The 26,083-nt window shown below is 43.2% G+C and overlaps 1 protein-coding gene across 6 annotated transcripts in view; it reads right to left on the bottom strand.

The window, feature by feature from the left end:
* LOC114590891 (contactin-4) overlaps nucleotides 1-26,083 on the bottom strand; it is a 531,471-nt gene that overhangs the window by 18,679 nt on the left and 486,709 nt on the right. For 5 of the 6 annotated variants that reach the window (XM_077925014.1, XM_077925015.1, XM_077925017.1 and 2 more), the window contains 2 exons: nucleotides 10,597-10,772; nucleotides 6,458-6,578 (listed from right to left, as the gene is read on the bottom strand). In XM_077925014.1, the coding sequence (XP_077781140.1) occupies nucleotides 6,458-6,578; nucleotides 10,597-10,772 (297 nt within the window). The remainder of the gene's footprint in view (nucleotides 1-6,457; nucleotides 6,579-10,596; nucleotides 10,773-26,083) is intronic. The other variant, XM_077925018.1, reaches the window with a different exon arrangement.

Raw genomic sequence — 26,083 nt, forward strand, 5'->3', positions numbered from 1 at the left:
GCCACATTAAAATTATGTCATTTGTGGCTTTCTAACTGATCCTGCTTTAAAACTTTCAAAGCAAGACAGTGGCTCATATTTAGTGTATGGGGCAGTGAAGATTCTTGAATTGTTAAAATGGAATGTCTGCAGTAGAGTTCACCAGCCGAGTGCCCATGTAGGCTTCCATTGGTGTCTCTGGACATGCCCCGTCCCAAACTCTGAGCTTTCATTTTTTCTATTCCTCATAGAAAAGAAAGTTAGGAAGCAAAATGTACATGCACCCTTGCAAGTAATTTCTATGAAATGAGCCACCTTGGCTGCTTCCACCTGTCAGTTTCTGGACAGAGCTGTGATTGGTAAGTGAGTTGTTTACACACCAGACACACTCTGGGGTCCTAAAGAGGTGCAGTTTTCATCTCCCCTTTAGTGCACTTTTCCTGCTCTTGTCTTATTTTCTAGTTTTTAGAGTCTCTGCAGCTTGTCCTTCCTTTTCCCCTAGTAATCAGGATACATCTATCCTGTGGTTGGGTCCGTCTGAGATCAGGTAGTCTTCTGCAAATATTACTACACAATATATGTGGATGATGTTAAATAATAGCAACTCCCTCTAAAAAGAAATACAAAAACTTTGCAAGGAGGCTTAGTCCAATATGACATATCATGGATGCTTTTGTTGAGATTCCAGAAGAAGAAGAAGAAGAGGAGGAGGAGGAGTTTGGATTTGATATCCCACCTTTCACTCCCCTTAAGGAGTCTCAAAGCGGCTCACAATCTCCTTTCCCTTCCTCCCCCACAACAAACACTCTGTGAGGTGAGTGGGGCTGAGAGACTTCAGAGAAATTTGACTAGCCCAAGGTCACCCAGCAGCTGCATGTGGAGGAGCAGGGATGTGAACCCTCTTCACCAGATTACGAGTCCACCGCTCTTAACCACTGCACCATGCTGGCATTGCAGGGGGTTGAACGAGAAGACCTTGGGATCCCTTCTGATTCTACAGTTCTATGATTCCTATGTCCTTCCTTTCAAAGAGTTTTGCACTCTGCTACAAAGGGCTCTGTAAACTTCCTCTGGTGGTTGCATTTCATAGGTGGTAAACACGTTTGCAGTATATCTCACCATTTGGGTTCAGTACAGTTGTACCTTGGTTTTCGAATGCCTTGTGACTTGAACATTTTGGCTCCCCAACGCTGCAAACCTGTAAGTGAGTGTTTCGGTTTGCAAACTTTTTTTGGAAGCCAAACGTCTAATGCAGCTTCCGATTAAGTGCAGGAAGTTCCTGCAGTCAATCAGAAGCCATGCCTTGGTTTCTGAACGGTTTCGGAAGTTGAATGGACTTCCGGAACGGATTCCGTTCGAGAACCAAGGTACGACTATACTAGTTTTAAGGGATAAATGTCATAACTCTCCTTCTCAAGGAGCCATACAGAGTGAGTCTGATACTTCCAAATTCTCCTATATTTGGGAATGCAACTTTGATCATAACAGTTTTGCCGTGTTCTGTCCTGAAAGTGTTTTCTGGCCTCCCAAGAGGAGTGTCCACAGATGTGCTCTCCCACACGGCTTCATGGTGAGAGAAGCCCCACCTGCTTGACCAAGCAAAACCTCTTCCCCCAGGTTTAGAGATACCTGCTAAAATATTCTGCTTTGACCTACATAAAATGTTTACTAGTTATTTTTTTTAAAAATGGGATATAATCCTATCACCAGAATCCAAAAGACAGGTTGTTAGAGAGATGAAGCAGAAGGTCATAGATGCTTGTGCTACCTTAAAACCTAGCTGATTTATTCGGAGGTGAGTTTCTATTGGCAACAACCCAAGAAATTCAGAAAACTTATGCTAAGCTAAAGTGGAGAGTGATTAAAAGTATCACAGATCTCTTAGTTTTTGTCAACTGTCATGTATTTCAGTCAAATTCAACGATGTAGTGACAGTAATAATTTTAAGTGTAGAAGAAACAGAACCACAGCTATAACTAGTTCCCCCCCTGTTCAAGTCAAGTTCTAAGATAAGCCATGTGCCTTTCCATCACTAGCTGTTATCAGCAGGTGATGTAAAAGCTTGATTTACTGCTCTTTTCTCCTCTCCAGCAGATGGTGCAATGTGCAAAGAAAATTCCTTTTGGAAGAAGGAGGGGTGTGGGGGGGGGGGAAGGAAATTCAAAATGCAGGAATAAAGTCATTAGCTGAATTTGCAGGCTCCTTGCAATATATTCTCCTCTTAACAGACTCCTAGCAAAATTTAAGATTATTCCCTACAAAATGATGCATATACTTTCGGTTAAGAACTTCAAGTATTACGGATTTTAAATATTTAGCAGCCTAATGTATTGGTATTTAAACTGCTCATTGGGCCTCGTCCTCATTAAATGGAGTGTGCATTTAGTGCAGCAACAATATATCTTGCTCCCATGAGGGAACAGCTGATAAACCACTGCTGTCTTCTTAAATGGACAATGATCACGTTTCCTATTCTCTCTCCTGGCAAGAGGAAGATGGCTTCTTCTATGAATTTCAAGAGGTTTATGTACGGACCACAGCGTTCATATTCAGAAGCACAACACACTTGATCAAAAGCATGAGATAATTAAGGATGATATCGGCAACTTAAATCTATATAAGGTAGTGAGCTGAGAATAAACTGAGGGAACTTTCCTTGCTTAAATGGCTCAATGTGACCACCATAAGGTAAAGGTAAAGGGACCCCTGACCATTAGGTCCAGTCATGGCCAACTCTGGGGTTGCGGCGCTCATCTCGCTTTATTGGCCGAGGGAGCCGGAGTACAGCTTCCGGGTCATGTGGCCAGCATGACTAAGCCGCTTCTGGCGAACGAGAACAGCGCACGGAAGCACAGTTTATCTTCCCACAGGAGTGGTACCTATTTATCTACTTGCACTTTGACGTGCTTTCGAACTGCTAGGTTGGCAGGAGCAGGGACCGAGCAACGGGAGCTCACCCCGCCGCGGGGATTCGAGTTGCCAACCTTCTGAACGGCAAGCCCTAGGCTCTGTGGTTTAACCCACAGTGTCACCCGCATCCCGATGGCCATCATAATGTATTATAAAACAAGTCCTTTGATATGAGAGCGATCCTCAGACAACCTGCTATTCCAACAAAACCTAATGTGAATGTGCTTCAGTCAGGGGTGTCCCAAATCACTCCCTGGTCCCAAACTGTTTTCAGGACTCTCTCGTGCCATATGAGCTTGCCTGTGCAGAGGCTCCTTTATCTGATTCCTTGCCATTTGGAGTATGCTGTAATGGGGGCGGGGGCGGGGGGGAAAGAGAGACACCGCTTTCCAGTTGGCTTTCTTGGTTGTGGTGCCTGAGCTGTGGAACACCAAACAATCCTGCTTAGCTATTTCACTCTGTTTGCCCTGCAGCAGGGAGTGTGTGGCTTTTCGGATAGTAACTTGGTCTGTGCTGAATGAAATTCCCTCTGGATTTTCCCTCCTCTTCTGTTAGCATTCTGTCTCTTGCTTTATACAGTAGGTCGGGGTGGGGAAGCTCTTGCTTGTAAGCCTAAGTCATGGGTAGGCAAACTAAGGCCTGCAGGTTGGATCAGGCCCAGTTGCCTTCTGGATCTGGCCTGCGGACAGTCCAGGAATCGCCGTGTGGATCACCAGCATGTGCGTTCTTTCCCTTTCCCTCACACGGCGGCGGCTCCTCCCTCCCTCCTCCTGGCTTCTCCCTGCCTTGCCTAGAGGAGGAAGGGGGCTGGGCTTTGTTGGTGCCAGCACCAGCAGAGCTCGAGCAGCCGCCATTTTAAGCAGCCCCTCTCTGGAGCCCTTTCACTCGCTGCTCATTGTCCCTCCGCCACTGCCAGCCCCTGCCACTCACAAGACACAGGTAAGCAGCCACCGGGGCTCGTGGTGCTCTTGCATCATTTTTCCCCCTTCAAAATATAGTCCGGCCCCCCCACAAGGTCTGAGGGACAGTGTACCGGCCCCCTGCTGAAAAAGTCCGCTGAGCCCTGGCCTAAGTGGTCCTGTGAGTTTATATCAGCCAAGGTGCACCCGCCCACCCTACACCTGATGCCTGGTGTGGAGTAGGAAAAGACATGGCTCTACCAAAATGGGGGTTCATTGAGCCTTTGAAAGAGCTACCATGGCTATCAGTGTTGCAAAGGCAGAATGCTTTGCCAGCCCTTCCAGTTGGCTGATTGACAGCACTGTGCTGTTGTCCTCATTGTTTGATTTAAATTTGTATGGGCAAAGGAAAATGGCTTACACTGAGCATTAAGGTAAAGGTAAAGGGACCCCTGACCATTAGGTCCAGTCGTGACCGACTCTGGGGTTGCGGCGCTCATCTCGCTTTACTGGCCGAGAGAGCCAGCGTACAGCTTCCGGTCATGTGGCCAGTATGACTAAGCCGCTTCTGGCAAACAAGAGCACTGCACGGAAACGCCGTTTACCTTACCTATTTATCTACTTGCACTTTGACGTGCTTTTGAACTGCTAGGTTGGCAGGAGCAGGGAGCGAGCAACAGAAGCAGGGAGCGAGCAACAGGAGCTCACCTCGTCGCAGGGATTCGAACCGCTGACCTCCTAGGCTCTGTGGTTTAACCCACAGCGCCACTTGCGTCCCACTCAGTGTAATGCGTACACTGAGCATTACTGTGACATAAAGCAGCAGACAGGTGAATGGCCCTGCCCAGCTATCAAGGCTGGCCTTGTGGGATGAGTTTGGTGAGGATCTGGGCCACCAATAGGTTCCAGCTGTGGCTGCTGCACTTATGCTCCTGTCTGATTGTTTTTATCATGATATCCTTATCTGCCTTGAAGGTTTCCACTATAAAAGGCTGCAGAAAAATGCTTGAATAAATACTGTCACAGTGCAGGCTGTCTGGGGGAGGGGGAAAAAACCCATTTCCAATAGATGGATGTCATAAAACGTTGGTCCTAACTACGGAACAAATATATTATACCACTACAGTTGCCATAGCTCCCTCAAAAGAATCCTGGGATTTTTAATTTAACGAGTAAAAAGGATTCCGTATTAAGTATATTTAGCCTTTTCCACAGCACTACATTTCCCAGGGTTCGGTGAGATGACATAATTATCATTAAACTATCTTAAGTCTATCCTGTGTGTTATGCCCAAAGTCACAATTCTGTAAGCCTTTCTTGTTTTCTGAAAGGCAGCATAGGAATAAATTCTAACTAAAATTAGTAAATCTCATATCAAATGTTCACCCCGTAACAGCCGCCAACGTGAAAACCAGCAATAGCAGGAAATGTACTGGGGCACTCTATCTTGAAATCTGATTTCATTTTGGAGAGCAGCTGTCTCACTGTCCCAAGTCAAAATTGCTGTAACATTTCCAAAAATTTTGAGAACGGAATTTATTTTCTGGCCCCATTCCAACACTGGACAATGATAAAATTGCTGCCAGTTTAGCTTTCAACTTTCAGACTCCAAATCTATCTCTGTTCTAATCACCTGTAACTGGATCAGTAACTGAGCTTGGCTACTTGAATGATCCAGGTGCAACACCCCTTTGATAGCTGATGAGCTGAAGTGACCAATGCATGACGTGAAGGGGACTGGTTTTTCATTTTCTGTGTAAGCCACCACCATTTGCAATGTACAGTGGTACCTCAGGTTACATACACTTCAGGTTACAGACTCCACTAACCCAGAAATATTACCTCGGGTTAAGAACTTTGCTTCAGGATGAGAACAGAAATCGTGCTCCGGCAGCGCAGCGGCAGCAGGGGGCCCCATTAACAGGTTAAGAACTGTTTCAGGTTAAGAATGGACCTCCAGAACGAATTAAGTACTTAACCTGAGGTACCACTGTATAGCAGCTGTTTGCCAAGCATATTTAGCTGAAGTGGCCATTGCGCAGCACAAAAAACCCCATTGGTTTCTTTTCTTTTCTGCAAGCCATCACTTGCACATTATTGCACATGTGCATTGCTGAGCAATGGTTAAAACTAGGGAGAAGTGAAAGAACATATGTAATTTTCAACCCCATCCTGCCCAACTAAGTGACCCACTGAAGTGTCACAGGAAGGCAGTATGTGCCTATGCAAATTTGTAAAAGGGCAAAACTTGCAAGCAAATTGCCACTGCCTGACCCTAGCTGAAATGCCATTCCCTCATGAAATGCCACGAGGTGAAACTGTGTTCACACCAAGGGGTACAGGGAATCAGTACATGCACAAGGCCTCAGGGTTTTCAGCAAAGTACATTCTCACATAAACTGCCTCTGCGCACATCCACATTCAGCATATTAACACCGCCATCAACATTTCAAACAGAACTAAATAAATAATTAGCACATGTTGTTACCATTTAAGGTTCGATAGAAGACCCCCCTCCATATTTTGTACCAAATAATCAGTAGTACTTCATAGGCTGCTAGTTATCGAGCGTAGTAAACTCTCTCAAGCTGTGCTTTATGTTATTATCCATAGCAGCGGTTGGTGGGAACAGTAGTTTTACTACAACAACGGCAACAAAATTCAAATACCTCTTACAATCAGGTCTGCAGCAGCTGATAGCTTGTCCACACTTGTTTGCACCATGCAGACGTATTTTCCAGCGTGATTCAGCTGGATGCTTCTGATCATCAAATCACCAGCTGAATCCTGCTGATAAAGTAAGGGAAAGTGGTTACAATTACTTTTTAATGAGCTCTAAACATCATTATCACATGAAGGACAACTGTGGCTAATGGATTTATTTTACATCAGCTGATGAAAATGCTCATAACGCAACCCATAACCTATTTAATATATGTGAGCTTTCCTTGAAGATAAGAGCTGAAAGTATGGTTGCCTATAAGGGACACAGGAGCTTCGGGTCAGTCAAATCGTTACCGCAAATGTGATTTGACGGAGGGTTGGAGGGGGGGGCGGTGGGCTGTGCTTTGCCATACTCCAGACATCCAGTTTATAGCCTTCATTGCTATTCAGATGTCTGCATTCCTCCTACATCCATTTAACAAGTGAGCACCAGCCCAAATTGGGACGCATTTGTTAACAGCTTCCACAGTCTTTGTGCCGCAGCCAGCATTTCGATTGCCTGGCTTTTGTATTAAAAGGTCATGAGGACAGTGCTCTCTGAGGACATGTGCATTACCTAGCATGAAAGAAGGATAATTTGTTTTTCCAAATGCCAAATGCTCATGTATGATTAGCAATTGCAGGTAACTAATTATAGTTCTGCATGATTGTGTGACTCGAAAAACACACACACCCAAACACATTTTCTCTGTCCATCAGGCACAGTGCTTAACAAGTTAGAAATCTAAGCATAAGACTGCAGTTGCAGCCTTTTAATTGAGAGATATTAATATAGTACATATTTTGGGGTTTGGGGATACAATTACATGTAATTGCAAGCCACAGCTGTTATCGCCACTGCTATGCCCCCTGCAGGGCAGAACTTTTAAATGATTTATTTTATCTTCCACAGCTTTCCGCATTTCAGCACCTGTCTTGATAGTCAAGGGATGGCAGCTAATGTTTGCAACTGCAATTTCCTCTTCTGTTTGTGGAATGAAAACCAGTATGGCTCAGAGTTTACCTTGGATCTGGGATAGCTGGTTCCAGGTAGCACTGGCTTAATTTGCCTTGGGCAAATTACTTGCGCTTGGCCTCAGCTTACCTTAAAATAGCTGATGACCATTTTACATGAGGTAAAAAATAAATAAAGGCAGAGGGTAAAGCATTTTGAAAACAAAAATGCTTTATAAGTACCAGCAATAGTGACTACTGTTCAAATGGCTTTAAAATGAACTACCGTATTTTTCCATGTATAAGACTAGGATTTTTTACTAAAAAAAATAATAATTTTGAGAACAAACAGCGGTCACAAACCAAGGTTTGATCACAGCTTTTTCCACTCAGGAACCACAGTTTCCCTGAATTCAGACATAATGAAGAATTCTGATTAGTTTTAAACAGGAAGTGGGGGCTTCTCATCTCACGCTTATGCCAGAGAAGAGGCATGGGAGGAAGCATACAAGCCAGAGGCTTGGTGTCGCTCTTGCATGTACTGCTAAAACTAGGAGAAACTCAAACAGCATTGCATAAGGATGGATATTAGACAGTGGCTAGGATCCAAAGAGCTGCTCATGAAAGGGGCTTGCACTAGCCCAGTGGAAATAGAGTTTTCTCCCATTTCAACAGCTGTCTCCTATGTCGTATCACAAGCTGTGTTTGAAGTTCCCTTTGATCATAAAGCAGTTTGCCATACATGAGGAGAGCAGGGAGGGGGCTGCTGTTTGGTAAGTCTAAGGGCTCCTTATGATCATGAACAGTACCAGTTCTATAGCTCTTTGGATTCTGGTCCAAGTTTCCAAAATATTTCTGAAGCCTGATTCCCTTAACAGCCAGGGATAAGGGGGTGATTATGAGGATGGTAGCAGCTGCTTGGATCATCTCTGGAACCCAAAGCATGGCTGAAAGTCTGCATACACTAGACAATTGCAGCAGCAGAAGGGATAAAATAGAGCCTGATTATGTGGGCAGCATTTATTGCAAGGCTGTAGGTAAGTTTCTGGGCTCTGGTGAGAAGGGTAAAGACAAAGTCATGTGCAGCCTCATATGATGCCATCAGAGCTGTACATTCCCATACAGGAGCCTTGCATTCTATGTAGTATAGAACCCACCCATTCTTATTTCAGTTTCAAAGAACAGCTTGCTGTCTCTGCCATTTTGGATTTTGGTAACACATATACTAAATATAAGCTGATCTCCATTATATAGAAAAGGTGGCAATCTGCCTCTCAGACACCATCTGGTGCTTCCTGCTTAGCAGTAATGGGTGGTATGCAAATAAGTATTACTCAGAGTAGATCTGTCGAAATTAATTGACATAACAGATTCGTGTTCATTAATTTCAGTGGGTCCACTTCCGTGTAGAGCTTAGTTGAATGTCACCCAATTTCTTTTTTTAAGCTGTGAAGGGTGGTGACAAATAATGCAAATAAGGATGGTGACAAATAATGCAAACTACTGCCAAATGCTTAAGACCTAACTTCACATTTGTTTCTATGTCAGTGCAAAGTTGAACATTTGTCATGATTTGCTAATGATCCTGAGCTTCTGAAAAGCAGAGAATTCTGAGAAATTACTCTTTGGACAATGCAACTGAGGAGATACAAAGATTACCACGCTAGCAAGACAATTGGAAAGAATTAGGCTGCAATCCTGCCCCCAACCGTGCCTTGATGTCATTGGGGGGTGCGGGAGCAGGTAGGTTGTATTTCATATCCTCTCTGCCAGCTTTAGTAGTGCAGAGGACTACTGGTGAGGTGGGGTTTCACTGCAGCAGATGCCCCCAGCTCCACCTAAAATGGTAGCAAGCTACTGCTTGCAGTCCTCCAGCTGCCAGGAGAAAGGCCCTCAAACAGGCCATTTCAAAGCAGTGCAGCAGGAACTTGGCATTTGCATGATGCTAAGCTCCATGGATCCCATGAGGGTCTAACCCAGGGTTTTCCAAATTGGTTCTCCAGCTGTTTTTGGACTAAAATTCCTATCATCCCTGGACACTGCTAGCTAGGGATGATGGGAGTTGTAGTCCAAAAACAGCTGGAGACCCAAGTTTGGAAAACCCTGGTCTAACCTGTTGGCCCCTGAGCTACACCAACTTGGAACTGATGGAGCAAAAGAAAAATGGTGATAAGGCACTCCTCCTATCTCACTGGTGGCAGAAGCTGGCAGGGTTTCGGGTCCAGCAGAGGATTCAGTGTCCAACTCTTCCCATGACCCTCATTAGGAGTGGTCAGTTAAACATGGGTTTGTTTTCACAACAGGTATATCTATTCAGTGCACACATTCACATTGATGTTCTTAAACAGGACAGTGGTACATTAAAAGCTTATTTAAAAATAATAATATAAAAAGCTTATTTAATTGCCCAAATACCTGAATTTATAATATAGACCCTGCCTTCTCCTGAGTCATCTAGCTTAGTACAATGGTACCTCAGGTTACATATGCTTCAGGTTACATACGCTTCAGGTTACAGACTCTGCTAAACCAGAAATAGTACCTTGGGTTAAGAACTTTGCTTCAGGATGAGAACAGAAATCGTGCTCCGGCAGCGCGGCAGCAGCAGGAGGCCCCATTAGCTAAAGTGGTGCTTCAGGTTAAGAACAGACCTCTGGAACGAATTAAGTACTTAACCCGAGATACCACTGTACTGGTTCACATCGGCAGCAAAGTACCTCTGTTCCGATTGCACTGTCAGTTCAAGGGAGAGTGAACTGTACTGGAACTGTAGACAGTACATAAATGAAGCATTTCATTGCTGGAGTTATTATGTTGCATACTATTACAGTTTGAGTATGTAGGTGTGTACACACCCAGTGTTGGAAGCTGGCAGAGGCTGCATGCATACTATACCTTTAAAACACGTTCAAAGCACATTTCCCACACTCAAGGAATTCTGGGGAATGTAGTTTGTTAAGGGTTGCTCAGAACTGTAAATCTGTGAGGGGTAAAATGCAGTGCCCAGAATCCTTTGAGGGGAGGAAATGTGCTCTAAAGATATAAACACAGCTAGAGTTGTAGGTCTGCCCATAAACATATCTTGCTCATTGCTGAAATTCTCAGCACTCATAAAGAATTGCCTTGGTAGATTACTAATAGTGATACTTACCCCTCCAACTCTTTCAAAGTGATCCCCATCTTTTTCAAAGTCTATCAGGTGTCCATTAAATGACCAAGTAAATAGAATATCTAGCGGGTGATCATGAGATACCTGGCAAGGCAGAAGAATACTTTCGCCAGCAGTGACATCCATGCTGTTAGGTGCCACCATAAATCGTGTTGGATCTGCAGGTAATAAAGGACACCAAAGAAAGTAACTCACCTGGTTTAAAAACAACAGTAACAACAACACACAGAGAGAGATTACAGCTCTTAAGTGGTCCTTAACTAAAGCAGGTTCAATGAGGTTTATACCAACAGTATGACCAGTAGTAAAAAGTAAATGACCCCTGGACAGTTGAGTCCAGTCAAAGGCAGCTATGGGATGCAGCGCTCATCTCGCTTCAGGCCGAGGGAGCCGGTGTTTGTCCACAGACAGCTTTCCAGGTCATGTAGCCAGCAGGACTAAACCACTTCTGGTGCAACGGGACACCATGATGAGTGCCAGAGTGCACGGAAACACCATTTACCTTCTGGCCGCAGTGGTACCTATTTATCTACTCACACTGGCAGTATCAGGTCACTGTACTGTTCCACACTGACAAGTGGAGAGTAAACTGAGCTAGTAGTTTGGTCAGTGCAGAGACAAGTTGTCATTACTATTGAAAGCTACAGCTTGAGTATTTATTGCTGTATGGGTTTAAGTGTACCCCAAATTAAAATAATGATGGATTGACAAAATTGCAACATTAGTCTTTATTGAAGTTCATGAATATGGCTAACTTAGGTCCATTAATTTCAATGTGTCTATTCTGACTATAGTTTAGTTGGATGCAGCTTACTGTGTTCTTTCTTAAAATCTCTAGTTTAAATACAGGTGATTATTTTGATTTTAGTGTATTTCTCTTGGGGTTTTTTGGGGGGTGGTGGTGGTTAAGAAACAAAACCAAACATGTCAACTTATAAAATCAGCAACCAGGAAAATCCAGCAAGGCAGTTATGCTCATAGCCGTATACAAATAAAAATCATGCTACAGAACCATACAGAGTAAAGGTATATCTAGCCAGATTAAGCACTTTTATATCCCATTGTTTTCAGTGGAAAGCTAAGCATGGACCAATGGTCACGTCATCCAACCCCTGCAATGCAGGAATCTCAACTATAGCATCCATGACAGATGGCCATCCAAGCAACCTCTAATCATCATCATCATCATCATCATCATCCCCACCCATCTGGCTGGTTTTCCCCAGCCACTCTGGGTAGCTTCCAACAGAATATTAAAATACAATGTAAATCCAATGTAAAATACAATGAAAGAGAGTCCATTCCACTGTCAAGCAGCTCATACTGTCAGAAAGTTCTTCCTGATGTTGAGTCAGAATCTCCTTTCTTGTAACAGGAATCCATTGGTTCCTCTGGAGCAGGAGAAAACAAGCTTGCTCCATCTTCCATCTTACAGCTGTTTAGATATTTGAAGATGGCTATCGTGTCTCCTCTCAGTCTTCTCTTATCCAGGCCAAACATACCCAACTCTCTCAACCGTTCCTCCTAAGGCTTGGTTTCCAGACCCTCGATCATCTTGGTCACCCTCCCCTGAAGCTAAGTAGGTGTTGAGCAGTTCTGCCTTTTCCCTGTCGCCCAATAGCATCTCTCCATTTTCACTTGCCCAACAAATTATTTCTGGAGAATGCATTGTTTTGGTAGCAAGACCTCTGCGTTGTGTGGCGTGTGAAGTACAATTGTGGTTAAACTGAATTAAACAAGGTAAGAATAAAATATAAGCAATAAACGTGTATTTTCAGTGTTTATAGAATTTACAGTGTGTTGCTGGTGACAAAGCAGTAAAAGTTTTTTAAATGGCAGATTTGTGCAACCTTAATCTGCATGATGATAAAGTATGGGCCCTATCTTTTTGAAACTGCTCTCACACACTTTGTTACATGTTTAAATATTATATTAAACCTTTACAACGCAGAAGCATATGGTACCATGTAGCAAAATCTGAATATTCTGCTCATATAAATAATGAATTATTGTAAGGAATGTCTAGTATTAGAGTCTAAACAGAATACACTGCCATGGTTTCTCCAGTAAGAACCTGAGGAAATGATTTTGCGTGGACAGACGGAGTCCCCAGGTCCCGAGCGGCCCCCCCCCCGTCATGTGGAATAACGACTCAAGACAACGTGCTATGGGATTAAATTGGCCACAACTTTATTAAATTTCAAATGTGGGTAGACCTTGGCTCAGGCATTGGGCGTTCTCCCTCCCCAGTCCCCAGCCGGGGACCTAGGGAGCTTCAGGGTTATCCAGTGTGGGGATGGGCCGGCTCTGGAGAACATATGTTCAAGCAGAGATAGCCACCCCCGTTACGCCACCGCCGCAGGGGAGAGCAATGACGACCTTTCGGCGTACGGTCAAAGCCTCCCTTCAGAAACCCCTTTAACGGGGAACCCTGGTATCGCCACTGCAAGAGGAAGATGGACTAAAGGATTCCGCCCAAGGCCTGATACCGCCAAAGTTGTGACGTTTTGCTACGGGAAAGGCGAAACCTGCCAATGCAGGGAAATTCCTTTCCGGCCCTTTAACAGCGACCTTAACATAGCAGCGCCCACATACCTGTGAAGAAAAGTTAACCTGCAAAATCTGTGAAGAAAAGTTAACCTGCAAAAGAAGGCATTAACTGAGGGTGGGTAGGGTGGGAGAAGCTCTGGAGCCAAGTGAGGATTCCCAGGTAAGATCCTCCCTCTATTGTGTGGGCAGGTAATCCCTCCCCCACCTGGCCTGGTCTCCTTGGCAACGCTTCTCCCAGGTGGGATTGGACATCTGACTGAGGTAGGCGGAGACCTCCAGGTATCCCACCTGAGGGAAGGCCTATGCTGAATGGAGCCGCTCCAGATCCAGGGGCTGCGCGCGTCCACGCAAAGGGCGCCCCCCGTTTTATGCGGGGAGCAGTCATTATTAATAGATACTATTTGCATCTAGCCAATAGACACACAACCCAGGCAGCCAATGATATGTTATAAACATGAATAATGCAAGTATAAGGGTGGAACTATATGGTCTAAAAAACTTATATCATGTTTCCAAAGACCTATTTCTCCAAATGGAAGCTTCATGCCAAAATGTCCCTGCACAGTGTATAGTGGAATGGACTACATGGCCTGGTCATGTCATTAGGCTGAGCATCTCTCCATCTGCCCATCAACAGGCAGTGATGCAGACTGGGAAGAAACACACCATATAATGACAGAAGGACTCAAAGTGACTTGTACCACACCTTTCTAAAGTGGGTACATGACACAGAGTTGCTATTTCACCAGTACGCCCAAGTTTCTTCTAACATATTGTTCTCACCTATGGAAAGAAAGGAAGTATCTGATGAAACGTATCAAGAGTCCTTGGGCCACCCTACTACATATTTACTTGATCTCTTAGTTCTGTTGTACTCAGCAACCCCTTCTAGGTTTGATGGAAGTCTGCAATAGAGATAGCTACATATTACCTCCAGTATCAGAAGCAATATGCCACTGAATATCAGCTAGCAACATAGCATGCTATCTTATACCAAGGCAGACCTGTGGTTTGTCAGTAGTGTTTACACTGATTGACAGTGGCTCTCTAATATTTCAGAGAGAGGTCTCTCCCAGCCATACCAGGAGATGCTGGGGAGTGACCTTGGAACCTTCTGCATGCTCTCCCACAGAGCCACTGTGAAAACAGAATGCTGAGCTAGATTGGTCTCTGGTGTATATAAGAAGTTCTCAGTAGGGCTCTCCTTAGATTGCCATTTCTGAACATTTGTTTCCCTGACATCCCTTTGTAACGAAATACCATGCAGGGTTTCAGATAAAATTAGGACTTTTAAAACCTTGGATGAGGCAATTGAAAGTTCTACCGAGGACTTAAAAGCCGATTACAGACAATTGGATGAGTTTCACTGTATTTACAAAGGAAAAGTACACCAAGGAAAGATGAGGTTTGGGAGGCAACCAGCTCTTTCTTATCAGGGCCTCTCTCATCTATATGGGTCTCATTCAAGCTGAGGGAAGTTTAAGGGCAGGTTTTCTGATGAATTCCAGACGACTCACAGCAACCTCTCAATGATTTGCTGTATTACTTTAGGCAAGTAAGTTAATTGCAATGCTCCTCAGTTTCTTTTTCAGCACAAGGAAGCAGCATTTATCCACTTGACGTGATTTAATGAGACCCGGTTAACAAATATGAACAGAGGAATAAGTTTCGCTAATGATTTTAGGAAACAGAAATGGCTTCGGTTAGACATCTAGTAGAGAAGAGGTCCAGAATTCACCACTCAGTACATGGGTTCCAGGTGTAATTCCTTTGCCATTACAGAAATTCACTCCTTTCCCTACCCCTTTCAACTCTTTTCTTAATCAATACCAACAAAACTGCAACATCAACATGCTACAAATACTCATCAAAGGGGAAACTGTGCTATGTACATTACATTACAGACTGAGTCCATCCACATTATCATTATCCTTTAATCACAATTTTGAGAGCCAAATTGGCTACCTTAACATGTGATCTCAACACATGTTGTGTCCCTAAATGGCCAATACACTTGGTCTTCTCCAAAATGTCAAATACTATAAATGAGATAGATGACAATAAAAACACTATGACTGTACTGCCATACAAATGGAAGGGCTTCTGATCCAGTGGGCGTGCCCGTAACTGAAGTAAGGGGGAGGAGATTTTTACAATTCCCCCTCTCCTGTAGCCCTTTTCACAGCTCCATCCAGAAAATCTGTGTGAGCTGCAAGAGGAAGCCAAGGTGAGGAAAACTCACCTCCACTCTACATCCATTAGAGAGCCTCCACTAGATTAATGACTATTATATGAACAGAAAAGAACAATTGGCTGCAACCCTTCATCTTTACAAGGGCTACTTAAATAGTACAAAAATTACTCATACATACTCATTAAATGAAACCATCCATTCCTTGGTTTGTTCTGGACTGTTGATTTCCTGAATTTTGGTTATATGTAGCCACAATCTTTTTGAAATTTTATGTTATAAGTAACTTCATTTTTGCTAGTATCAGCCTCTAACTTGTAATATACATAGCAACTTTACATCTGGATTCTCAGTGTCCCTTCCAATTCTACGATTCTATGAATGAAGTATTCCAACTTCATTGGCAGCAACCTCTATATTTTGCAACTGGAAGGTTTTTTTGTTTTTACTTCTTTGAGATGAGTTTTGAACACCTCATCCAGCAAAACTCAACAAATGCACGATGTCTACAAAGGCATCATTTTTTTTTAATTCATTAATGTTTTGTAAAAGCCAGGCAGAGATAAAGTTTGACATATTGCATTTCTGTGAGTGGCTGAAACAACCTGATGAAAAATGACACCAGAGTGCAACTCTGATGAAACTTTTTCTAGTCGTATTCATCATGAGCTTAAGCCTTCTGCAAAGCAATTTACAAATCACCCCCAAGGAGAAAGCTTACCAATCTGTTTTCAAGGACTTGAAAAAGTGAAAGATATGCTTAACGACCTTACTGTAGCAGCAAATGAAAAGCGCAATAGAGAAGTCAAATAAGGGTAGCCAAGTGTGCCTGGGTGTTATGAAGCCAAATGCCAATCACACATAGGACATCTGGATTTGTCAAAAGTATTAGTAAAAATGAGCTATTTAATTATGGCATCTCCTTTTATGGAACCCAGCATCATTCTGGCTACCTTCCATTTTTTAAAATCGGCTACTAATATCAAATATTTTTTGCCTTGAGCTTTCCAGGCAAAAAGTCCCTCTTTAGTGTGCACACTAAGCAAACATCAGTTAGGGATTTTTGAGGATTGCCATTTGCTCTGATTGAGCTTTGAGAGCAGATTTTCGTAGGGAAAGCTCTGGAGCAAAAAGGGCTTTCGGACCTGAGCTTTAAAGTATAGCCCATGCCTGGAAAGAGCAGAAGAAAGGTGAGTGTGGATAAGCCCTTAGACATTCTCTGTTGCTTCAGAAGATCTGTGAAATAATCTTCAGAGATAAACTTGCAGTGTAAATATCTCCTCAAAATGAAAGGTGGCATATAAATTCGTTTACAAATAAATAAATGCTGAGTACACCAGAAAACACTTCTGACTGCACTGTTCTGTTTTAATATCTTTACGTGGACTAGTGTATGGCAAGCTCCCCATTCAAATGTATTTGAATGCATAAATTAAAATAACTAATCTTAATTCCCTCTTTTACAAAGGCCTTTTATGAAAGCCCTCTTCTTATCTCCCAGCTGCCTTAAACTGCTTTAAACCAAGGATATAACCAAAGAAGGAATGGTTCCTCTATTCCTCTTCCTTCTAAAGCAATCCTGGCAAGAGGGGTCACACAGCCAGCTGTAGCTATAATCTATCAAATTGTAAACTAAACAGGATTTGCAGCTGGCAAAATTGGATCCCACCTGCTCATGGTGATGATTAGATATTCTGCCTGTTTACACAATTGCTTACCTTGGGAAAACAACTGTTTAGCTCATCTCCATCCCTCATTTATTGAGAAGCAAGGTTTCAAGAGGTAAACTGAACGAGAGTTAACTCCTGGCAAAATAAAGGACTCTTGATTTACTTATCTTTCATCCCAAATAAATTACGATGTAAACAATGATAGGCTTGGTTAGACAAGCTGTTGCATTCACAAAATAACCTAAATGATCCGCAAGTCAACAATTTGTGTGTGGGGGTAAAATACAGTGGAATTCCTTGCATTTATGATATATAATTAAGCTGGAGGAGGGGAATCAGAATCCTTAATTGATTTTTGTGTGTGTGTATTTATGTCTTTCAGGAAATTTTATTTTATTTATTATTTATATAAGTGTTTATATGCTGCCTTTAGGGGCATAGCCCACCCAAGGTGGCTGACAAAATTAAATATGTTAACATCCATAAAACTAAGCACGCCAATAGCAGCCACATAACAGTCCATTTAAAAGATTTTAAAGCTATACACGACAGTTAAAACAAATATAAACAATACATAGGACAGCAGTATCAAGACTCAGGACATCAGGAGCAGTACCTAGACAGGACTTAATTATTAAAAGCAATCAAAAAGGGGAGTTTTTAACACTCACATAAAACTTTGCAGCATTGGAGCCATGTGCAGCTTTGTAGGAACATTTAAAAGCTTATGAAAATACTTCTAAGTATTGCATTGTATACTGTTGTACTCAGTAGTCCTACCAGGATGCAATTTTCGCCATGTCTACTCAGAAGTAAGTACTATTGGATTCAATGGGGCTTCCAGCCAGGTAAGCAGAGTTAACACTCCAAGTATCTTAAACTGTAAGCTACTTAAAAAGCTCCCTTCATTATGTGTCCCAGAACCAAACTGATCTGTAAGGTTCCAGCTCTTCAAAAGAGACTATAGCTCTCTTAACTGTAGGTGTCACTGGAAGATCAGAAGAGTTTTGCTTCTGCCTCTGTCAGCAATTTCTGTATTGCAGCTCTAGTTCTTATCCAAAAAAGGAAACAACAGCGCTGTTTACGGAGCAGAGGATTTTTGCACTGCATGACAACAAAAGCAGCAAGAAGGCATCTGAGCTACATTTTAACTCTCTCTTGGAATCTCAAATCTTCCAAGGAGACAATAGACATACATTTCACTTACTAAGCAAGAGTGCAATTTCTCTGCTGCAATAAATAAGCACACATGCAAGCCAGAGTTGATAATTAACACTGGCAAAATGCTGGCTCTTATACTTGGCTCTAACAACTCCTGAATAATCAGACTCGGTTCCTGGTGCCTTCGTCTTCTCCAAGCCCCTCCCCAGCAAACCTCACTTCAAGGTGAGCAATATCTGAGAGGAGATAATTTTATGTGCCAAAGCCATTTCCTTCTCTTACCAATGCTTCACTCATTTCTACCTTTGGACAAAGCCTCAAGAAGAGATGTAAAGTACCTAATTTGTGCCATTTAATCCTCTTGTATCTGTGTTCTGACAGGGCTGGTGTCAGGATTAAGCCCTGTGGGACACCTGCTGAGGCACCCACTCCAGGGATGACTGGGTATCCCTGTAACCACCTGGCTACCTTCCTGCCCCTTGCTGTCACTACTTAGCCATCTGTGGTCTCCTGCCATATAAGCCATGACCAGAATATGCTTTGCACTTCCCCTCTGGGTGGCTGGGTGGATGGAGGGCAAGGAAAGCTAATGTGCATGGGTAAAGAGAAGATAAACCCATTCAGCTTGCCTCAATGTCCCATCCTCCAAGATCTTCATCCAACACTTTGTTCTACTTTGCAATTCTCCATTCTGGCTGATTTACAGGTGTATTCAAACTTCAGCAGTTATACAGCAGGACACCTGACTCTTGTTCATAAGTGAAGCACGTTCCACAGGGACTATTCCTCCCTTGAAAAAGAACTCAGCAGCTAGTAGGATAGAATGAGTTAGCTGCAGATTACTTGGATATGCTTGTTATGTTTATTTTACTCAAGCTCTTCCTTTCCAAAGCAAAAAGAGTTGGAATGGGTGACATTTGCTAGCAGCACGAACACTGCAGTTGTCACAAAGCTGCAATGATTTTCTTTTTTAGAATTACAAGCCACCCAGCTGCATAAGTCTGTGAGTAACAAATCATCCAATTTGAAAACAAAAAACCACCCTGGTTTTATATTGATTGTGTGTCCATTAGGAGGCATTGTTTAGAATAAGCAGCTCTGCATTGTCTTATTTGCTTGTTGTAGATCATGCAGAGCTGTGTTGTGTCATGTTAATCTGGAGTACATGACACAGTGGGACACTTATCTGCTGGGGCCTGAAACCAAGCAACAGAAAATAAATCACAGCCTGGCACTCAAAAGGCAGGTGCCTTTTTCAACTCCGGCTCCAAATGTAATAAAAACAGCTACAGAGTGAAACAGGCAAAAATAACAGAGAGAGTGCAAGAAGCAATTGGGCAATTTCAGAAAGTCCAAAATATCCACCATGATGTTATTGTAGATAGTTTTAAGGCAAGTAGTGAATGAGAGCTCCAGTTACAATCCAGGTTGCTTTTCTGGTTTGTTTCCAACTATGCAGAATCCACGGGTGGGAGTGGGGGCAATGCATGTAAATTTAAATATACAAGGATGATGCTTGAAAAGAACATCAACACGAAAAGGATGTGTTGAAACTTGACTGCAGTCAAACCGCCTCCAATGGTCCCATTTCAACTTTGACTATTAGCTGACTCTTTCTGCTTCTCTCAGCCCCTTGATGTCAGGAGTGAGCCAGCAATAAATCACACAGAGTAAGTGAAGTTAACTCTTTATTAGAAGAAACAAGATCTGCTCAGGGGTGCCAGGCCTAAGGAGCACAGCAACTCTTCTCAGTAGGTCTTACACCTGAGAGGCAGGTGTGGAGACTGAAGGCCTTCCCACAGCTGCCTAACTCTCCTCCTGCCCTGGGTCTTCCCAAACAATCTGAGACTCGGACAGCATGCCTGCCTTTGCTCCTCCCGCTTCATGCCTCTCCTGGTCCTGGGGGACCAGTGGGGAGAGGAGCTTGTCAGAGCAGAATAGGAAGACACCCTGGCTTTGGTCCTGTATATCTAAAGGAATGTCTCCACCCCCATCATTCTACCTGGACACTGAGGTCCAGCGCCAAGGGCCTTCTGGCGGTTCCCTCACTGCGAGAAGCCAAGTTACAGAGAACCAGGCAGAGGGCCTTCTCAGTAGTGGCGCCCTCCCTGTGGAACACCCTCCCACCAGATGTCAAAGAGAACAACAACTACCAGACTTTTAGAAGAAGGCAGCCCTGTTTAGGGAAGCTTTTAATATTTCATGTATTACGGTATTTTAATATTTTGTTGGAAGCCGCCCAGAGTGGCTGGGGAAGCCCAGCCAGATGGGCAGGGTATAATTAATAAATTATTATTATAGTAATATTATTATTATGGCTTCTTCACCAGCCTGACTCATCTCTGCCTCTTGGCCTCCCTCTTCTCCTGCTTCCACTTCTGCTTCTCAACTTCTCTGTTTCACATACTCTCCCTGCTCACTAAACCCTGTTACCTCTTCAGCTTCCGACATCTCCTCCTCCCAGTCTGCTCCTGCTCCTCCCTCTGACCACTCATCATCGTTCCACCGCCAATCCCCGGGTTCTGAGCCTTCTTCCCTTGGGAGTTTCCCGCTGGTTTCTCCCACCCCTCCTTTGTGTCCAGCCAGTCCATGACACTCAAAATAGCAGGAGCTGCAGCAGCAGAAGTTTGTAAGGCTGGCGGATTAAAAGAAGGGAATGCTTTCTGGCTCCCATTGGATCATACAAAGAACCCTGTGGATCAGACCATAAAGGCCTTTCTAGTTCAGCATCCTCTTCCCACAGTTGCCAGCCATATGACAAGGGAAGCCTGCAAGCAACTGTTGAGGGCAGTAAGTTGAAATTCACTGGGAAATACACTGTAAGTCACGTGTGTAACAAGTGACTAACAAGTTCAATAAAAAAAACAAGTAAGATTAATAATAATTGCTGTCTCCTACTGTTGTTCCCCAGGAATATCTATCTTGAAGAAATCCTGCCTTGCCCTAGTCCACCGTACGGTGAACTGTTTGAAAAATTGACTGCTAAGGGAGTAAGGGGAAAGGGTGCAGCCAAGGAAACCAAAAGCAGCTGTTTTCCTTTTCTACTTGTGGCACATTTGAATGTGGAGTCTCACTACTGCCCATGAGGCCAATAGGGATATGCCAGTCTCTGCCACAAGCCTCAACCACATATGTGGAAGAGTGACCACGTTTTCAGCTGTTTAGCAGTTGTGGAGACACACTTAAGTCTCTGGCTGAAGTCAATGGGACATAAAAGCACTACATATGGAGGCCTGTTCACATGACCATCAGTGGCAGGATGGGAATGTGGAAAGTATTTTAAGCCTGCACATGCTTCCCAAAATGGTTCCCATTGTGAAATGGCAGTGTGTACTCTTTGCAGGGATAAAGCTTCTTCTATACAAAGCAGGCTTCACTGGCTTGATGCCATTCGTATGTTTTTGACTACCAACTCCCATCAGTCACAGGCAGAACTACACACAAAGTACCGTATTCTGGAACATTTCTTTGGAGGAATCTTTAGGCTGAAACTCAAATGCTTCAGGTTTCTAATGACAGTTTGTTAGCCAGCTTGCTTTCAGAAAATAACTCAATTTCTCATTTTATCTGAAAGGACTATTTCTCCCTGCCCTCAACACTTAACCGCAGAATTAGTACTGTATTTGAGGTGTACTGAAAGGATGTTGCATAGGCATTAAAGAAGTTCAAGGAAGGATACAATATGGCCAGACATGAGGAAGTGATGGTAAATGGAGTAGTAAGGGTGAGAAGGAAGAAATGAGATTTGAGCAAAATGTATTCATTTAACCAATGCTTAATGCTGTTCTCTTAACACTTGACAGTTTTGTTCGTGTGTGTGAGAGAGTGTGTGCGTTTTAATGGCCATGGGCTTTACACTTGCTTCTTTTTGCTATCTTCTTGCAGTTCTATTACTTTTTCCTTATAAAAGAGTTTTGCGCTGCCTTCAAACATTTTGATAATGGAAGCTGGCAGAATTGCTAAGAAGGGTTCTAAAGCATTGTAGGCATCCAGATGGTTTGAGGGGGAAACAGCAAACTCAGGTTAATTGCCAGGCAGGTGACAGTGATGGAAAGGTGGCTTGTCTATGGAACTGAAAGAAAAAGGACAAGACGGAAGAGCCTAGGATCGAGGGGTGTTGACAAAGAAGTAGTCACTAATAAAAATGAAAATTGCACAGAAGCAGTAGCTGACAGGAGAAGCAATGACAACAAACTGGGTTGGGGTGGGGAAAGCTAAATTCTCTTCCAATGGAAGAGATTTTCAGGAAATGTTTCCACCTCCCAGTTCCAAAAATCACTATTTTTTAATCCAGAAAATGAAATGGAAAAACTATTCATGCAGGACATTTCCCCCATTATTCCTATGGAAATTTCAAGGAGCACAGCATTCTACTATGACTCTGACTTCTCTTCTCGCACTGAAGCCATTATATTGATATAACCCAGAGATCCTAGTTTTCCTGTCCTTCTACACCATATTTTGTATAATAATTAATCTAACTCTGACTTTGAGCAATTGCTGGGTTGAGCAACATCCAGGCAGAGAATGGGCAGACCTTCTGGTGGCAAATACAGCACTTAAGCCTGTATTTGCTATGAGTTGGAAAGGAATGATACCTTGTAGGCCAAAGCCATTTCAGCACATGAGGGGGAAATGGGTTTCTACACCATGTGGTGCAACCGGGACCAGAATGAATAAGAAGGTAATTTTGGATTTAAGCATGAATGGTCGGCTGGAGAGGTTTATGTTTACCAGATGCTTCAAACAAGCAGAGCAGACAAAAGGACACAGAAGGCTGAATCTAGTGCCAGTGAAAATGGACAGGACACTCATGTACTCGTGGCCAAAGGAAACTTACTAAGGTAATATATATGGCTGACCACGAGATTTGGCAGCTTTTATTTGGATCAGTGGCTTTAAAATGTGTATGGTGGGGTGGGGAGTGGGAGGTGGAGATAATGATGTCATAAATGCGGGTTCTGTTTGCTAAGATTTTAATCCTTTTTTTTTTCTTTACAAAAAATGGCCTTCCTTCTTATAGTGCAATATGAAGTATGTGCTGTTAGAATGGTTAGGTTTTGTACTTTGGTGATTAGGAGAGAGTGGGTAGCCTTAATTAAAAATATTTTTTATGCTGATGACATACAGCTCTTCTCCTCCATAACATCTAAGCCAGAAGAGGCTCAGTATGATAGGGAACACTGTCTGGGTGTAGTGGTGGAAGGCCAATAAACTGATATTGAAGCCTGGAAAGACAGAGGCCCGGTGGGTCCCAATTCTGATCCCTCGGAGGACTCCATTTCCTACCTGTCTCCACTGGGAGAACTGTCCATTTATTCCTACTCTCTAATTCCTGTTACAGCTTCTGATCCACAAGAGGACCTTGACTCTTATTCCATGAATGCTCAGCTTAATCAGGAGTCTTTGGTGAGGTATTCCAACAGTCTGTGTTGTTAGGGGTCAATGACTGATCTCAAAGTGACTTGCAATTCATCAGAGACCACATATGATTTCTTTGGAATCTGATTAACCTTCTCTGCAAGATCCCCATCATTTCAGAAATGACAGCAGATTATTCCATTCTTGAAGAGATGGATATTGGCTAGCTTTAATCGATAGCCTGTAAAGGATGACACCTTGAATTCGCCGGGTTATCCATAATGCCTGCAACAGACACTCTTTGGGCTTGTCATCATGCCAATTTAATTTAAGGCACTCCTGAAATGATGTGTGTTCTGTTTTGCTGCTAAAGACATAGTGACACAGAACAGTAAAACTGTATACTTTGTTTTTATAGGATAATCAGGCAGCAGTGTGGTTGCTATAAAAGAGCAAATAAAAGTTTTGTCGAGTGACAAATTTTATTGCCATTTCCAGACCCCATTCCATATTATTCTTTTTGTGACATCGGAATGTGGGAAAACCTGACTCAATAAGATGGCAAGCTGTTTTATAAAGTGGCGATTAAAACAAACAGCCACTGTTGCTGTTTTTCGGGAGGGGACCCTATTTTTTCCTTTTCTTTTGCACTCAAAGCCTTCCATGTGTTTACTCTTCACTACCATCGCTCTGAGCATCCTTCATTGGCACCGCCTGATGCCGTTCCATTTTCTAATGTGCTTTCAAATTTAAATTAACCTTCATTTATTATTCAGCCATACAAAGAACACATATTTCAGTGTGCAGAATTGCTGTCTAGTGATTGAATGCCTTGTCCCTTTGCTAGGAGACAGGAGGTGTTGATTTCTATGAGGGAGGCTCTTACATCAAGGGCTGACAGTTTTGAAAATCTGCACTACAACTTCTATATTTACTGCAGGACAGTGTGGTAATAGTATGCACCAACCTGGCATTCAAGAGAAGCACCACTAGCCTGGAGGGCTGATCGGCAAGGCAGCCCAAGTCTTGCCTGGTGGAAAAGGAACCAGGAGGAACAGATTCCAACCACTGGAATAACTCCCTTTGCCCAGCAGGCACATAACAACAACAACATGAACAAAGCACACACACATTGCTGCTCTGTCATACAAACACAGACTCCTTGGACCAATAAAATGCAACTCGTGCACAAAATAGAAAGCGCATGCTGTGTGTATCTGTAGTGCTCAGCAATCATAACGACAAGCAAAGCACAGTGGTATATCATATAATTTGTATGCAGAAAGTCCTGGGTTCATTCTGTGGCATCTCTAGGTAGGACAGGGAATATCCCTCACCTGAAATCACAGAAACCCACTGCCAGTGATTTCTGAACTCAATGGGCCAATTGTCTGATTCAGTATAAGGCAGTTCCCTATGTTTCCAACTAACCAAACAACATAGTCATTGCTTTCACAGTAGATCTTATACAGACCTTGTCTTTCACCCGGGCAGCAATGTTCTGCTTCTTCACCCTCTCACCTCTCACTCAAAGGGTCTTTTACCTTGTAGAACTGAACTAACCCTTTGCCCAGACTCTCACTCCAGAGAAATGCTAAACCTGAACATGTGAAGAAGAGAGAGGGAGAAAAGGAGAGGGAGGGGGAACAGCCTTGCTCTTGTGGTGTCCCAAAGAGTTGATGAGGATTCTGAAAAAGATGCAGCAGAAGGAATACTGAAGACTAGGTGAATAGGGGGAACAAAGTATTGATAGGGGAAGCTGTAATAGTCAAGCCAGTTGAATAGTCTGGGATATATGGAGGTAATTTAACAAGCTACTTTTATCCCCAAGTCTCATGTTGTTGCAATAGAGCTATATCCAAAGAGGTGGCAGTGAACAAGGTGTTCTTTAAGACACAGCTTTGTAGAAGTGGTGAATTTGAGACTGTGAGATCAAAATTGCAGGTAAATTAGAAAGACCTATGTAGAAATGGTTGCCAGGGTAGCGGGCAGTGAAGTACCCTACTTGGCACTGCTACTGGGGTGTAAGTATGTAAAGCAAGCAGCAACTGAGTGAAACGTGTGCCTCTAGGTCTCTTTTAAATTTAAGTTTCTCATCGGGGTGGCTGAATTTGGAACCTGAACACTGGATCTTTGTTTATTCATGCTATGAGTGCCTAGTTCACTAAATCAAAGCAGATCTTAAGGTGTCTAAATGTAGCAGGATTTATGTTTAAAACTTCCACAATAGTCTCCAGAAAAATAAAACCCTTGAAATCATATTTACAAAATGAAAGAGCACTGCCATTTGCCAGGGTAGTCAGAGGATATAATAGTTGGGCGGTGTACAACTAAATAAATGTGGAAGCAGAATGACTTCCGCTGCAGCAACATGACCTTCCTCACCTTTCCTCTCCCTGTGCTGTCCCTAGAGTGTTAGGGGATTCCCCAGAAAGATTTAGGAGTGCACAAGGGGAGGAGAGAAGTTGTTGCACTTGAGCAAAGCACTACTTGGCACTACTTTGAATACAGCACAGTTGGTTCACCACACTGCCTT

The sequence above is a fragment of the Podarcis muralis genome, chromosome 2 (assembly GCF_964188315.1).
Source record: "Podarcis muralis chromosome 2, rPodMur119.hap1.1, whole genome shotgun sequence".
NCBI classification, from domain to species: Eukaryota; Metazoa; Chordata; class Lepidosauria; order Squamata; family Lacertidae; genus Podarcis; species Podarcis muralis.